Source organism: Drosophila takahashii, chromosome 2L, assembly GCF_030179915.1.
Source record: "Drosophila takahashii strain IR98-3 E-12201 chromosome 2L, DtakHiC1v2, whole genome shotgun sequence".
Lineage (NCBI taxonomy): Eukaryota > Metazoa > Arthropoda > Insecta > Diptera > Drosophilidae > Drosophila > Drosophila takahashii.
Window position 1 is genome coordinate 24,784,413 of NC_091678.1, and position 15,760 is coordinate 24,800,172.

The 15,760-nt window shown below is 39.6% G+C and overlaps 2 protein-coding genes across 2 annotated transcripts in view; both read left to right on the forward strand.

Annotated features, from left to right (window-relative positions):
- Positions 1 to 15,760, forward strand: part of LOC108060716 (zinc finger protein 160) — a 48,265-nt gene that overhangs the window by 2,162 nt on the left and 30,343 nt on the right. The window lies entirely within an intron of this gene.
- Positions 11,767 to 13,840, forward strand: LOC108060713 (uncharacterized). The gene is made up of 2 exons (XM_017146525.3): positions 11,767 to 11,866; positions 11,920 to 13,840. Exon 2 carries the CDS (start codon positions 11,938 to 11,940, stop codon positions 13,831 to 13,833), a length of 1,896 nt encoding a protein of 631 aa, XP_017002014.2. The 5' UTR covers positions 11,767 to 11,866; positions 11,920 to 11,937; the 3' UTR covers positions 13,834 to 13,840.

The window sequence follows — 15,760 nt, forward strand, 5'->3', positions numbered from 1 at the left end:
AAATTAAAAAATGTATAAAGGAGACCATTGATCCGAAACCGTTCCTTTCCTTTTTACTTTACAAATAAGGTTACTAATGTCGATAAAGAGTTAAACACCAATAATAAGTAATTTTCAAAATTTTAAAATAAATAATAGGATTAGCTCAGTACAAAGAAGTACACCCAGAAAAATGATGGACAACATTTTAGGTCATGCATAGCCTAAAACATTTTAAATGGACTAAAAGTTCCTTTTTAGGTCATGTACTGCCTAAAAATTTAAATTTTTGGTATATTTGCCCTACTATTTAGGTCCCGTATAGCCTAATATTTTAGGTCATCGTGGGCCTTAAAATTAATGCATTTTACCTAACACGGAACTCTGATACCGTTCTAGCGACGCTACACTCATAAAAATAATTTTCTACATTTTAGAAAATTGCCCTAAAAAAATTTTCGCCCTTGAACTGAGAAAAATTTTCTATTTTCACGACAATTTTGCCATAAATTCAAGGCAGGTTACCATAAAAAAATATTTTTAGGGTTAATTTTTCTATTTTTCTAATAATTAGGGCGATTTTTTCGATTTGCTTCGATTTGACCTTTTCTAAATCCAACGGCGAATTGCCCTAATTTTTTTTCTAAAATTTGTCTAAATACAAGGGCGATTCGCCTTAAAAATCACTCCAAAAGTGTGAGATTCGGTAGCCCAGCGGTCTAATCACTTGCGCTTTCAACTTTGCTATATGAGGACTAAGGTCGTGCGGTTGTGGGTTCGAACCCTGTGTGATTCAACTTGATTTTTATTTTTTTTTTTTTTTTGTAAACGTTATAATACTAAGGACATTTTTTCGTCCGACTTTTAAATTAAAGTAGTCTTTAAACCTTAAAAACGTATGGGAGTTCTGAGTTAAAAGCATCTTTGTGTTTGCTGGCAAGAAAACGGGACTAATTGTCACAGTCGTCAGGAAAAAAATATACGGTTTAGTTGCCTTTAGTCAAAATATAACGTAGACCTCAAGAAAATAAGATGTCTGCAGAGTTTGTTCGTTGTCTTGCGCGATGGGTCTGTGGTGCAGCGGTAGGACGTTAGACTCTAAACCGAGAGGTCGTGGGTTCGATTCTCGCAACGACCAAAAAAAGTAAGTTGTTTTTTCTCCTCATATTTATTTCCCTAATTCGTTTACAAACATGATTTTTCAGTTCTAACGGCTGTGTTGTATAGATCGAGCCCCCCTCTTAACGCAGCTCCCATATAAGCTACACACCAATACAATAATATGAAACGGTGTCCTCCGCCGGTGTTGTTTAATTAAAGCAGCAGTCCCAGAATATAGACGATTAAAAAAAAAACATGCTTCCCAAATTCAGTTAAGCATGCTCAAACACGATTTTTTTTAATTTGTCTAATTTTTTAGGGCATTTGCCTATAAAATCAGAAAATTCGCCCTTAATTTTAGAAAAATACACCTTAAAATTAGGGCAAATCACCCTAAAAACAGGAAAATATTTCTTATTTCAAGAAAAATCACCCTAAATTAAACCAAATTTCCATCGGGATTTTTTAGAAAATTTTTCTAAATACACGGGCGAATCGCCAGCGGATACGATTTATGGGCGATTTTCTAAATCCACGGGCGAAAAGTCAGTTTTTTAGGGCGATTTAGGGTAAAAATTTCTATGAGTGTATAATTCCCAACCAGTTATAGCGCGGCTTGCATAGTAACCCACTTCGATCGTTGAATAAAACAGCGATTTCACTGCTGAACAGTGAAGCCTCTTCGCTCGTTTTTGTGTGTTGGCATAATGACGACTTCTTGAAGACTAAGCCGACATTGACCTCGAGTTAGCTATAAATTTCTCTGTATTTACTTTATAATATGAAACATTTTTCAGTACAAATTTTTAGGCCAAAGAAAGCCTAAAATTTTGGATAGGGGTTTTCTCATATTTTAAGGCAGCCAATTACCTAAAATCTAGGCAAAAAATTACCCCATTTTAGGCCATTAATGGCCTAACATTTTAGGTCATACAATCCTAAATTTTAGGCCATTCAAGGACTTAGCTCCAGTTTTAGGCCAATTTTACCTAAATTCTAGGCCATTTTTTGACATTTTAGGTCATTTTTTTTTCTGGGTGTATATTATCAACAAACGCATCCAATCAATTTAATGGAAATATTATTACCGGAAATTTTATATTCAAAAATTATGCAGAAAATTTTGTTGTGAGCCTTGGTTTAATGGTTAGGGCTTTCCTTAAATTAATATAGATCATAATTTTTTAATTTAGTTAGTAAGACTGCTTTAAATGTTGTTGTATAAACATCCTCACTCACTTGAAACTCAAGATTTTATCTTCGATATAGTGTTCATCAGTACTTTTCTCCCCTCATTTCCACGTGTCGCACACCGTCAAACAATTTTTCTCTTTCAACGCTTTTGTCTAGCAATTCCTTTAGGCTCTTTTCTGTTTTCAAAATTTATCGAATGCCCAGGACAATGGGAATAGGAATAGGAAGAGCGAAAGGCGGGCAATGAAACAGAAGTGAAACACAAATAAATAAGGATAATAGCAGAGCTACGAAGGAGAAGAAGAAGCCGACAAATGCCTACGAAAAGGGGTGGTGTTGGGTTGGTGGTGTTTTTAGGATGGGTGACTGAGAGGGCGAAAGGCAATTAAAAAATATTTAAACTGCCAACTGGTAAGGGTCCTTTGGACCCGTTTCTGACTGACTGACTGGACTGACGCCTTCGAGGCAAAGTTGCTGCCCCCGAAAAGGGGCGGGGTTGTTAAAAACGTGGGGCTAAAGGAAATTTATGCATACTTTCCTCGCCTTAACTTGGCCGGTTCGTTGCCTTTGTTTTTCTTTTTTATTTTCTCCCTCTTCGCTGTTGTTTTTCCTGCCACTTCCACCCACATTTCTCCACCCCCCGTCGCAAAATCAGTTTGAGTTGTGTGATTGTGTACGTGAGCATAACGGTTAAAATGGCCAAGACTGGGGCAGTCCACCCCCAATGGCCACCCCCTGTCAGAATTGATTGATTGAATTGCCACTTTATGAAATTTGTGAGTCTTCGGAGATGTGCGTGGAAATTCGTGTTCTCGTCTTCGTCTTCGCATTCGCCTTTCCATTTTCCTCTGGGGGTGGCTCTGCCCGGTGGGTGGGTGGATTGGGTGGTTTCTGGATGTGGATTGTGCGGCTCTCCGAGGGTTGCTCCTGCTGATTTGTGTTTGTGTGCGCTTTGGCTAACAATTTGCAGCATAAAATACATAAAATTATGTGCAGCGCTGAGGCGGCCATTAAACTTGATAGATTTATGACAGACAGCAGCCAAAGCGGTATCCAAAAACAAAGCGAAAGTGCCTGGGAGGGGGTCGTTTGGGCCCCCAGAGTCCAACCCCCGTAAAGATATAGCTGATTAAAATTGCAAAATTGTCCAAATGAGATTTGACGGCCAACGTAGAGGTAGGGGGTTCTGGCAAATGTCAACGATCTGGCCTAAACTTGAGGGTTTTTAATTTGAAGTATAAAGTTTTGTATAGAATCCTCACGACAAATATTTTAAACGAACCGTATTTTATATATTGTAATGATTTAATATTTAATTAATTTTAACTTGTAATCTTCTAAAATAAAAATTTGATTTCTCGAGCTATTATTTCGAGCAGTTTTTCTGAGTTTTAAACTTGATTATAATTGATAGTTTATAACTATGAAGTGTTTATGATCCATTTTACTTTTTCATCATTTACCTTAGCAATAAGAAAATAAATTAAGGCTCAGTGGATGAACTTTATTCTTGCTTCAGCAAAAGGTTTAAACAGTTAAGTTTCTCCTTCCTTAATTTTGGTATTCCCTTCGTACCTATTGCGAAAATAATTTTAATATAAAATCAATAAACTTTAATATCTTTTTGGCAACGCAAAGACCTTATGAAATCCGCACCCAGTGCCTCTCGAAAAACCGTAATGAAAAAGGATCCAATTTGAATGCAAAATAGAATGGAATAGAAGGCTTATTAGAATAGATTGCAGAAATTAAGTACCGGACAAAGTAAATGAGCCCGCCAGGCAGCGAATTGTATTGAGGTAAGCGGGTGTATAACCCACTTCACCGCCCCTTCGAAGCTGGCAATTACAAAATGATTGAATGGTAATTTCAGCGAGAAAAGTTGGCTTCTGCCTTTTGTATTTCGGGTCTATGCGGTTGCTTGGGTGCGCTTGTGTGTGACTGGCATAAATTCCCATTATTTATGGGGGGCTGTAACTGTTTGTGATATTTTATTTCGCGCAAGGATAGCGAAGGATAATTTGCGCACCCAAAACAAACAGAGGCAGCGCAAACAAAAAAAACCGAAACTTAACAAAGAAAAAGCGTCCTGAATGTTTGGAATTAATTGCCCAAGCTCCTCCAATCACAAACAGAAGAAGAAGCTAAGAGAAAGGGAGGAAAAAAAAATGTTTTAATTAATAAAATTGAATGTGTGCGAAAATTGAAAGGATTTTTCCGGCCCCTTCTTGGTGATGCTGTTGTTGTTGTTCGTATTCTTGTTGTTGTTGCTGCTGCGGCATTCATCTTCGACGCTCATTCGCAGGCTTCCCTCATTGGACTCATTTTGTATGCAAATGATTTATGCCAGAAAGTGTCCTGGCCGAAGAGTCGGGGCCAAAAACTGGATTAGAGAGTGCCAGCGCCGGCTCGTTTTCCCCACCCGCCTAAACTTTTCCACCCATCGCAAATGAGCGGACATAGCCCGGGAAAGTTTTTTCCCCTCAATTGTGGAGGTCGCCTACAATTTCTCAATTGCCCGAGGGGGGCTATAGTATATCTATGTGTTTGTGAATGAGTGAGTGAGTGGGCGATGGGGCTTTTTTAAATATTTACTTAACATCCTATTATCCCCACGCGGTCGTGGACGTGGACGAGGACAAGCAGCGGACCACGACCCAGGCTTGTATCAACATTTAAAACGATAAACTTGCCACACACACAGACACCCGAGCGAGAAAAATGCAAAAAGGACGAAGGACACGTCTTGTCTGTCACACCAAAATGTCACCGCGGGGTGAATTACTGGCAAACCAAGAGGGAAAAATGCTGAACAACAAAAATATTTGTGTTCTAGGAAAACCAAGTTGATCCAGAAAATACCCTTACCTACAATTCAAGTGCGGAAAAAAAATTTAAATAAATAAAGGGAGAACACAAAATTTTTTTTTAACCAATTTTCCAAAAGTCATTTGTATTTTAAGACTATTAATTTACAGAACACATTTTTTATTATTTTAATTAAAACAGTCCAATTTTTTTGTGCAAAATATGTCTTAGTTTATAAAAGAGGAATCTACAACTCTTATAAAAAAAAACACCTCGAGATTTTATTAGTTTTCTGTATTAAAAATTTCTTATACAATTTTACTCTGTTCTGATATATTAGGTATTAAAATAAATTTTAGAATATTTTTAAAAGGCATAACTGGGTTATAAAACATATTTTAAATATCTATCACTCTTTCCTTACAGTGTATTACAAGTTTTGGTCACTGAATAAAAAAGTGCATAGAAATATTCCCCTAAAACAAAGGCGCTGCTCTATGTCTATGTCTGAGCAGGACGACATCAGAGCAGGACACGCGCCTCAAACGCACACAAGCAACAAACGACACAAAACAAACGACACAATGGGAAAGAGAGAGCAGGACAGACACAGACAGAGACAGAGACAGAGATAGCGAGGGTGGGGGTGGGGGTGGCAAATGTGCCAAGCGTGTGAGTGATTTATGGCGCTGCGAGTGACGAGGACGAACCAGAATTCTTCAGGATAATGCCGACATAACGAGATTGTTTTATGTACACATTTTCTCCTTGTTTGCGCCGTCGTTTCGTTGTCGTTGCTGGCTTTCGGATCCGGATTTTCGGAGGGTGGAGGTGGGGGGATGTACTGTAGGTGGAGTCGGATCCCGTTATGTGTACACATAATGACACTTTTCGCTGACTATTCCCATTCAGCTGTTGTTGCTGGTGTTGCGCACTGCAAATAGGGGCGAGATATATATAAATTGTTGGTTGTATATAGTCAGCGGTGGTGTGTGTGCCTTATCAGTTTATATAACCTGACTGCGTCTGTGGGCGTACTTATGCCCAAAGGACCTTCAATCAAATCCGTAATCCTCATTCAGTGCGTTAATGAGCTTCTCATTAATTTGTCACCCACTAGGGCTCACCTGATATTTTGTTTATGTCCCCGAAACCGACAATCGAATGAAGGTCCTCGAAATTGTTCTTACTTAAGCCGGATAGATGCGGCAGGATATTCGTTTATCCAATTAAATGCTTTGATTTGTGAGTATCCCGGTGAAGAATGGAACCTTTGCCTCATGAAGTCGGAGGTTAAGAACAACTGAAGAGATCATCATATTTAGAATGATCGTTTATGAACAAAGGAAACTATAAATCATCTCTTAAATATAATCCCACTAAATATAAAAATAAATTTCATACTTAACCCAACTCTCCTTGCCAACCCCAAATAATTATTAAAAGCGGTATTAAGAAAAACAAAGCACAGACGAAATAAACAAATTTCTTTCGTTAAGTGCCCGATTTACGACTTTGTTTAGTTTGCTGGCAATTAAATGTATGGTAACAAGCCCGAGATGTATGATTCATTCCATTCAGTGTTTTGGGGGTCTGCGCTCGTGTCCTTCTGGTCCTGTGTGATATATTCTTCATAATTTCTAATTTCCGGCTAAAAATAATTCTAAACATTAAGTAGAAATTATTTGAAAAACTTTTCGCCCCGACTGCGTGTTGTTGTAAATTTACAACTAAACGGAAAACCGAAGCGGGAAAGGGATCCCCTTGCCGACCAACCCGACCCCCTCAAAACCCCCTTCGACCGCCGACTTACGTCGATACAAACAAATTCTCATTAATGGCGAAGAGAAGGCTGTAGCTGCAAACTGAGCTGAGAGCTGAGCTAACCCAGAAATGGTACACCGAAAAAAAGTGTAAATATATTAGAAAATATTTAAAATATTTTTGATTTTTCTGTAGTAAAACTAATTCGTTAAAAATACAGGAAAAATCAAAAAATTCAGTGAATTTAATGCAACTTTAATCCATAAGTTTATTTCGTCGAACTACATCAGAAGAATCAGTTAAATTCATATTGTTAGGGCTGAGACTAACAGGTCTCGTAATTATTTTGATTTTTAAAATAAAAATTACCAAATAATAATTATAATATGTTTTATTTTTAATTTGGAAAATAGGTCCCTTTTTTATTTTTATAATTAAAATTAAATGTAAGTCTTATTTTTTTCATTTTTATTGTAAAAGTGAAAATTAAGTCTTATTCTGCATTATTATATTATACATATACATATATTAAGTAAGTAAAGTTGGAAAAAATACCTAAAAGCTATTTTGTTGAAGAGAAATATTTAACTGTTGACCCTCGAAATGATTTTTTTTTCAGTGTGCCCAAAGCTAAATTTTCAGCATGTAAATGAGTCGGGCTTGGGCTATCAAGTGGGTGTGGGATTGGGAACGGGATTGGAAGTGGAAGTGGGTGGGAGGCGGCTGTTAGCCGGGGGGTTGGTGGTGCACAAAATATGATTTTGACAGAAAACAACAAAACAAAATCCATAATTCAGGATAAAACATAATTCCACACAGCAACAGGAGCGATAGAGGGGGCAAAGAGGGAGAAAGAGAGATGGAGAGAAGGGCACATCCCACAAAGATGCACAAGAAAAAGGAAAAGTCTGGATGGAAAGCGCCGAAAAAACAACAACATTATGAATTACGGTACAATGGCGGGAAAAGGCAAATGAGCAGCAGCGAAAGGGGGTAGCGGGGTGGGTTTTGGGGGTGAGTGAGGAGCAGTTACTGTTATTTATTAAATCCCTTTACGCATTTTCATAATAATTTCACAAAATATTTTAAATGCGATGGCGACGTTGGTCGGGTGGTTTCTGTTTTTGTTTTTTTTTAAGGTTTTCCACTCCGGGAAGCGATGTCTGCCTGCCATCGGGTGATTCATGTCAGAGCCTGGGTGTTTGTATCATTAAACTTTTATGCAAGAAAGAAAACCCCCCCGCCGCAGAAGCGTATTATATGTAAAGGAACAGCAGCAACGAACAGCACTCATCATAAACAGGACAAACGAGCGTGAATTTAATCCCTTTTGGCACAAAGAAATCATATTTTTTCCCGCGCTCAGCGAAAAAAATAAAGCAAGCAAATGCTCGAAACAAAAAGAAATGAAAATGGAGTTGGGTGAAAGCAGTGCGGATTTGTTGGGTTTCGGTGACTTGAACAAGTGCCATGCAAAAAAAAATTGAATTCCGCTTTTATTGCTATTTTGATAAAAATAATTTTTTACGATCTAATATCATCCCAATATTAAAAATAAAAAGCGGGAAATGAAGCAATTCGAGTTTTTCTAATTTGTAACGGTGTAACCTTTTTTGACTAGTCAATTCGCTTTAAATATATTTATACCCTTGCAGAGGGTATTATGATTTCAGTCAGAAGTTTGCAACGCAGTGAAGGAGACGTTTCCGACCCCATAAAGTATATATATTCTTGATCAGCATCACAAGACGAGCCGATCTAGCCATGTCCGTCTGTCCGTCCGTCTGTCCGTCTGTCTGTTTCTACGCAAACTAGTCTCTCAGTTTTTGAGCTATCGGGACAAAACTTTCGCAAAAGACTTCTTTCTATTGCAGGTAGTATATATGTCGGAGCCGACCGGATCGGACAACTATATCTTATAGCTCCCATAGGAACAATCGGAAAAAAAAACTTTAAAAAATTCTAGCTTTGGTGTTTTTTGAAATATTACCTTCTACTTTTGGGGATGTTATTTTTTTAATATTTCTGAATTTCGAATAAATTTTTTAAAAAATCGGACTACTATATCATATAGCTGCCATAGGAACGATCGGAAAATTAATGGAAAAGTAATAGGAAATAAATTCAAGCTTCTTTGGTTTTTATTGTATTATCTTCTACTCTAGGATATGACTCTTTTTAAATATTTCCGAATTTCAATTTTAATTTGATCAAAATCGGACGACTATATCATATAGCTGCCATAGGAACGATCGGAAAATTAATGAGAAATATTAGAAAATTGAACATTTTTGCGATTTGTTAATTAATAGGAATGATCTGCAAGGGTATATAAGCTTCGGCTGGCCGAAGCTAGCTTCCTTTCTTGTTCTCTTTGATTTTAGTTTTTGAATATCCACTTTAGATAACTTTAGTAAGAACGTTTTTAAAGGTCACTAAAAAGGTTTTCTGTTTTTTCTCGGATCTAGGAATTTTACAAAACTTTATGTCCATAGAATACATTTTCCCCGATTTTACAACCTAATGAAACCCATTGTAGGGCATTCCGAGACGAAATACGCAGAAGGCGGAGTGAAAATGAAAATGACAGCACGAAAAATAATTCTAATCTCCTCATGAATATTCCTTTTGCATTTTCATTTTGCAAAGAGCGCCCGGCCAGAGCGTAAACCATCAACAAAAAGGACAACACCAGGATCGGAGTTGCAGAGGCGTCGAAGGGGGTACGAGGGGTTTTGGGGCTGATGCGTAAGCCAAAGAAATACGACGACGTCACTGAAGGGAAAAGGGGGCTGGGGGGTCGGAAAAACAGAATCAGGGTGAAGCAGTTGGCTAAATGTACAATGGGAAAAAATATATATACCCCGGCAGCCGTTTGTTATTTTATTTTATTCGAGCTCTCCAGCAACAGCACCACTGCACTGAAGAAAATAAACTCCGTAAAATTACGAACCACCAGTTTTGAATCCACAGTCCACAAAGATCCAAACAAATAATAATTAATTTTTCAAGAAAAATTCTCTTTCTAGTTCTTTTTTTTTTATTTAATTTCACATCAATGAGAAGATTTTATATGGAAACTTTAGGACAATGCTAGGCCGTTTACAAAGAAAATACAAATATATAAATTGCCCAAACATCCTGTTTCTCTCAGTGCCTTTTTCCCTTGCCCCTCCACTCCCGTGTCCGGCATTTCTCTGATGGGCAGTCGTCGTTCAAGTGCCGCAGTTGCCAGCTTCGTCGTCATCCTCGCTTTGGGTCGGCCATGGACGCCATCGAAATTATAAACTTGGCTGCTAAAGAAGGTTAAGTGATAAATTAACGCCACTGCCCCCCGGTCTCCGCCAGCCATCTTTTTTGATTCTGGCTAGGATTGGAGTGGACTGGACTGGAACTCCGGACGCGAATGGGAATGCTTTATGCACGAGTGGACCTTTTAGTTTATTGTTATTTTCAAAAGGAGCCGGGCTAAAAAGGAGCTCAGCTTGGATCGAATAATTACGAAAAGTGGCCCAGAAATTAAGCGAGGGGGGTGTACTTAGCTCTTGTAATGGCTGTACTTAAGTAAGAACCCATGCCAATGGAATAGTAAGCTAATTTTGACTGAAGTCAATTCATAGAAAATTCAACAACCATCGGAACAAACTATACAAAAAAAGGTAATCTTAATTTATTCAAATTTTTTGTTTGAGTTAATACAAGGATTGGATTAGATCAGATACAATTCTCAAATCGTTGACGAGATGTCAATACCCAGACACTTTCTAATGCGGTTATTCCACTACATTGTTCGGGTCATTCATTAGTGCAATTTTTTCTCAGCATATACAATTTTACGTAGGTGCGAGCAAGACAGATATATGTCGGCTGCAATAAGAAATCAATGAGCAAATTGTAAAAACCGATGGGCACTTTTGGTATTTTTTTTTTAGTATTGTAAAATGCCTCAATACGGTACTACCTGAACCGATGAGCAATGAGCAAAATTGAATCTAAAAAGTACAATTTTGCTCATTTATTGGAGCTACTGTGAAATGGGATCAATAATAAAAATTGATTTGATTTTTTTTGGTTGAATTGCCAAACCTTTTGCGTCTAATAAGGTGCTATAAACAAATATGAACAATACAAAAATTATTTTAGTGGCCTAATTACTCCGTTGCCAACTAAAAATAACTCGCATATTTCTATATAAAGACATAACTGCGTCTATAAATTTATATAAAATTGCCTTCCTAAAAATTAATGCCGGGTATGATAAAATTAAAAACAATTACAGATGTACTTTAAACAGCCCAAAATAATTTAAAAACTTGGTAAAAGTGTCTGATTTTTTGGCAACACACACTATTAATTTTACAGCCTTCAACCTTAATGATTTAACCAGTCAAAGTTATTTGAATTATAAAGTTTAAATTTAACGTCTAAATTTTAAGTGACCATGCCATCTTATCCAAACAAATCCCAAAAATAGCATATATATTTGTCCCTTTCTAAGCCTCCAATGAATGCTCTAATGAATGAGCCAAACAATGTAGTGGAATAACCGCATAAGTATCTTTCTAGAATTCCACAATTTCAGGGCCTAATAAATTGAGCTTGATCGATGTCAGTATCGATATTTTCGATATTTTTCCAACATCGATTTTCATCTGATACATCGAAGTTTTTTTAGAATCATCTCTTTAATTTTGAGGACCAAAATAGATTTAAATAAAGAAGCACCTACATTAATTACCATAAAAGAACCGCGAGTTCTTGGTATTTTATTCTTCTTTGGTACCATTAATGGTATGGAATACTTTAAAGTGAGGGAAAAATACCATAGGTAATGGCACTTAATGGAAAATAAATGTTCTTGGGAATAAACCATTTATTTTAAATATCCTCGAATTCTAATCACATGGGCTTTTAAATTTTAGCTTACTTTAGCTTACAATAAAAATGTCCTTCCATTTTTAAATACTTGAAATATGATTGACGTAGTTTCTTGAACACTTCTCCAACCCGAAGCATCCACGTACGTTGGGGTACCTTCAACAATTTTAATTTTTAGTAATTTAAATTTTGTAGTCTACAGAAATAAGCGAAATGTGCTACTGCAGTATACGTTGCTGTTTCTTTTACAGCCTGATATTTTTCTCTTTAGTTTACTACTACAACGATGTGGTAGTCGACTATCTGATCTACGAGGAGCACCACCTTGTGGACAGATACTTTGTGAACACCCAGGGCTGTCGCATGCTGACCATGGTTCCCAATGAACGGGACGTTCTGTTCCTGTGGCGAGGCCTTCGCAAGGACTTTTGCACCAGCGAACTGGACCTGACGTCCTTCAGCAGCTGTGACTACAACTACCTGAGGACGGAGGCGAGCATGGAGTTCCTGAAGGCGAGGTACAGTTTCGAGAGTCTGGAGAGCTTCAAGTGCCAGTATCATGCGGTGGAGCGGAGCACCGATTTCGACAATCGCTACTTGTACAGCCGGGAATTTCCCCTGCTGACGGATGGCAATAATACGATTGAGCCCCATGCGGATATCATAAGGGCCGAGTGCTACTTAAACGCCACGAGGATCTACAATGGAGTTCATTTTTACGTCCATCCAGCCGACGAATGGTTACGAAATACAAGGGGACTCCCGCCTCTTAAGTTGTCCTCCCATGCAGGCAGTTTGTCCGTTCTGATCGTGGGTCTGGACTCCATCTCCCAGATGCACTTCTCCCGAAGCATGGCTCGCACCGCCAACTTTCTGCTCTCCCTGCCGCACGTGGAACTCAAGGGATTCAATCGGCTGGGCAATGACACCTTCGACAGTCTGATGCCGCTGCTCAGCGGGTTGAGTGGCCAGGAGATGAGGGACTTTGCCTCGAATCTCAGCAGTCTGGACAGCTGCCCGTTTGTGTGGAAGGCTTTCCAGCAGGCCGGCTATTTGACGGCTCTGGGCGAGGATAACATAGACAAGAGTATGTTCGCCCAGGGATTCGAGGATCCGCCCACGGACTTTTATCTCCGGCCTGCTCTGCTCGAGATGTGGCTAAAGACGAGGACTGATGGATTACACCAGACCCACTGCAACGAGAGGGACAACTATGCCAAGGTGCTCAGGGAGTTCCTGTTCAAGATGATCCCGCACCTCAAAACGCACCGTTTCTTCACGTTCCTCTGGTGGACGCAGGGCATCGATCACCTATTCAACTACGGCCGGAAGTTGGACCAACCGTTGGTGAACATGTTCAAGACCCTGGCCCAGAGTGGCCTGCTGAGGAAGACCCTGCTGCTGGTGGTCTCCAATCACGGCCTGAACAGGGGCCGATTCTACGGCACCGTGCAGGGCAAGGTGGAGGAGAGCCAGCCGCTGGCCATCCTCTGCTACCCCAGGTGGCTGGAGGAGCGGTATCCCCAGGCGATTGGCAACTTGAAGATCAACAACCGTCGACTGGTCACGGCCTTTGATCTACATGCCACGCTGCTGGACCTGACCAATCTCACGTCGCTGGAGGATGAGCAACTGCGGCAGAGGAGTGCGGATCTGTGGGCCATGGCGGAGAGTCTTCCACGAGGCATCAGCCTGTTCCTGCCCATCCCGGAGCACAGAGACTGCTCCTCGGCCGACATACCCGCGCACTTTTGCCTCTGTCAGCAGCACAGAAATGTCTCCACCTCCGATGGCTACGTTCTGCGGGCCGCCCGCCTTATAATCCGGAATCTGAATAGGATCCTCCACACTCACACGCCACCCTGCCAAGTTCTCTACTTGGATCGGGTGCTAATTGCCGACAAGTGGCGTCGCATGGCGGATGAACACCAGTCGGAGTTCCGCGTGAGACTGCTGGCCACTCCGGGTGAGGGTCAGTTCGAGGGAGTTGTGAGGTTTACGGGCTATAAGCTGGCCATAGATGGCCCTATAAGGCGGGTTAACGGATATGGCAATAACTCGCACTGCGTTCAGAACTACCTGATTGAAATGTATTGCTTTTGTTATTGAAATATAAATGAAGTAGATTAATTTAATATTTTTTTGTTCCCAGACTGATAGCTAATACAGTTTAAATGCTCTAAAATCGATTGTAGAATTGCCTCAAATGGCTTCCATTTTAATCCCAGATCCTTTGCATTGTGGGCCACATCCGATGTGGCTTAATTATCCCCATAAACATTAGCCGGTTGCCTCGAATGACATTATTAGCCCATCTGGATGAGCCTGGGCGGAGCTTCAGTCAAGCTGCCAATAGATTCCAGGCTATCTATTCCTCCGCACACAAGTACAGACAAGTCCACATCATACATATGCTCCTTGGAGGAACGTTGGGTTTAATCTGATGATTTATAGAAAATTTAGGTCGCCATATAGTCGCATTAATTACGCCTCATAATGAGTGATTTATGCGAGAGCTCAGCCAGCCTCGGCGTCTAACTCCAGCCTGCATTATTCCTTCCACATCCACATCCCCAGACTTCCACATCCTCGCTCACATCACACATCCTGCCGCCATGATAAGAAATGTTTTGCCAACGCCAACGCCTGCGGCCAGAGAGTCACATTAGCACAAATGCCCGTAATTATGCTTTTTATGATGGCACTCACACCCCAAAAAACTCTCCTTCTCTCCAAATGTGCGACATTCAGGCCAGGACCTTATCATCCTATGTTTGCTTTCGGCTGCTGACTCCCCGTAAATGTGTAAAAATTTTACGTCTTTTTAATTCCACTTTTATGTGCAGCCGGCGTCAATCACACAAATATTTATAGTTTCTTTATAATGCGTTTTTCTGACTGATTTATGGACCTCCTGCCCAATATCGCAAGCCATCCTGCCATGTGGTCCTGCATTCGACGTTGTGATTTATGCCTGATTGACAACTGCAGGCAAAACAAATAATATAAAGGAATATTTATGGAATTTGGTCGTGATTCCAAAGGACTGCATTGGCTGGTTATTTTAATGGTTTTCTTGATCTCTAATATTTGATTTGGATAGCAGGAGTTTATATAAATTAAACTAATTGTGTAAGCAAATTATTACACCAAAAAAAAAACTTGATATCGAACGATGATCGATTTGATGTTATGTGGTATCAATTCTGACTTGATATGCAGGCACCTCAATTCGATATGCTCGAAATGTAAACAACAGGCCAGGCCGAATTTCGCTCCCACTAAGAGCTATATCGCTTTATTACGCATTGATAGAGTTTGTACTTCTCGCTCCTCATACCAGAAATTTACTATGCGCACATCGATTTGACCACCACGTGTTTTTTTTTTTTGTGTATCATATCATTAAACATAAAGCTGTCTAGAATTTCATGAATGATTAAAGATGACAAACCAGCAAATTAATAACGAACTTATTTCTCCCTAACTGACCTCAATCAGCTTCAAATAAATATTTATTCCAGTTTGCTTTTCAGCAATTTCGGTGTTAATTAAATCTAGACAATTAGAAAAGTTCACTAAATATCCATCCTATTGTCGCTAAATCATTTCAACAAGCTTATACAGAACTGGCAGCTCGTAAAAGCGGAAACGCTTCCCATCTCGCTCCTCCAAGAGTCGTTAGAGTCGTAAATTCGGTAAACGCGCTTAAGTGATTTTCACACTAAAAACCAGCGGGTCACTTGGACTCGAGTCGACTTGACTATTTCAAATGGTTCTTACTCGCTGGCAGACGAAACATAAAATTTAATTTTATGTTTGTACCCATAACGCGTACCAAGTCGGCGGAACACAGTTCAACAATTAAAGAACAATAAAAGTCACTTTGATGACGATCTCCTTTGTGGTTTGGCTTGATTGTCCGCCGGCAGAGTTTAATGGCCATCATCATTGACATTTTTTTTGACAACTGACAAGCGCGGGTCAGCGTCCAAGTCGACGAATCTGTCACGCCCATTTGGCGGGTCGAAAAGCA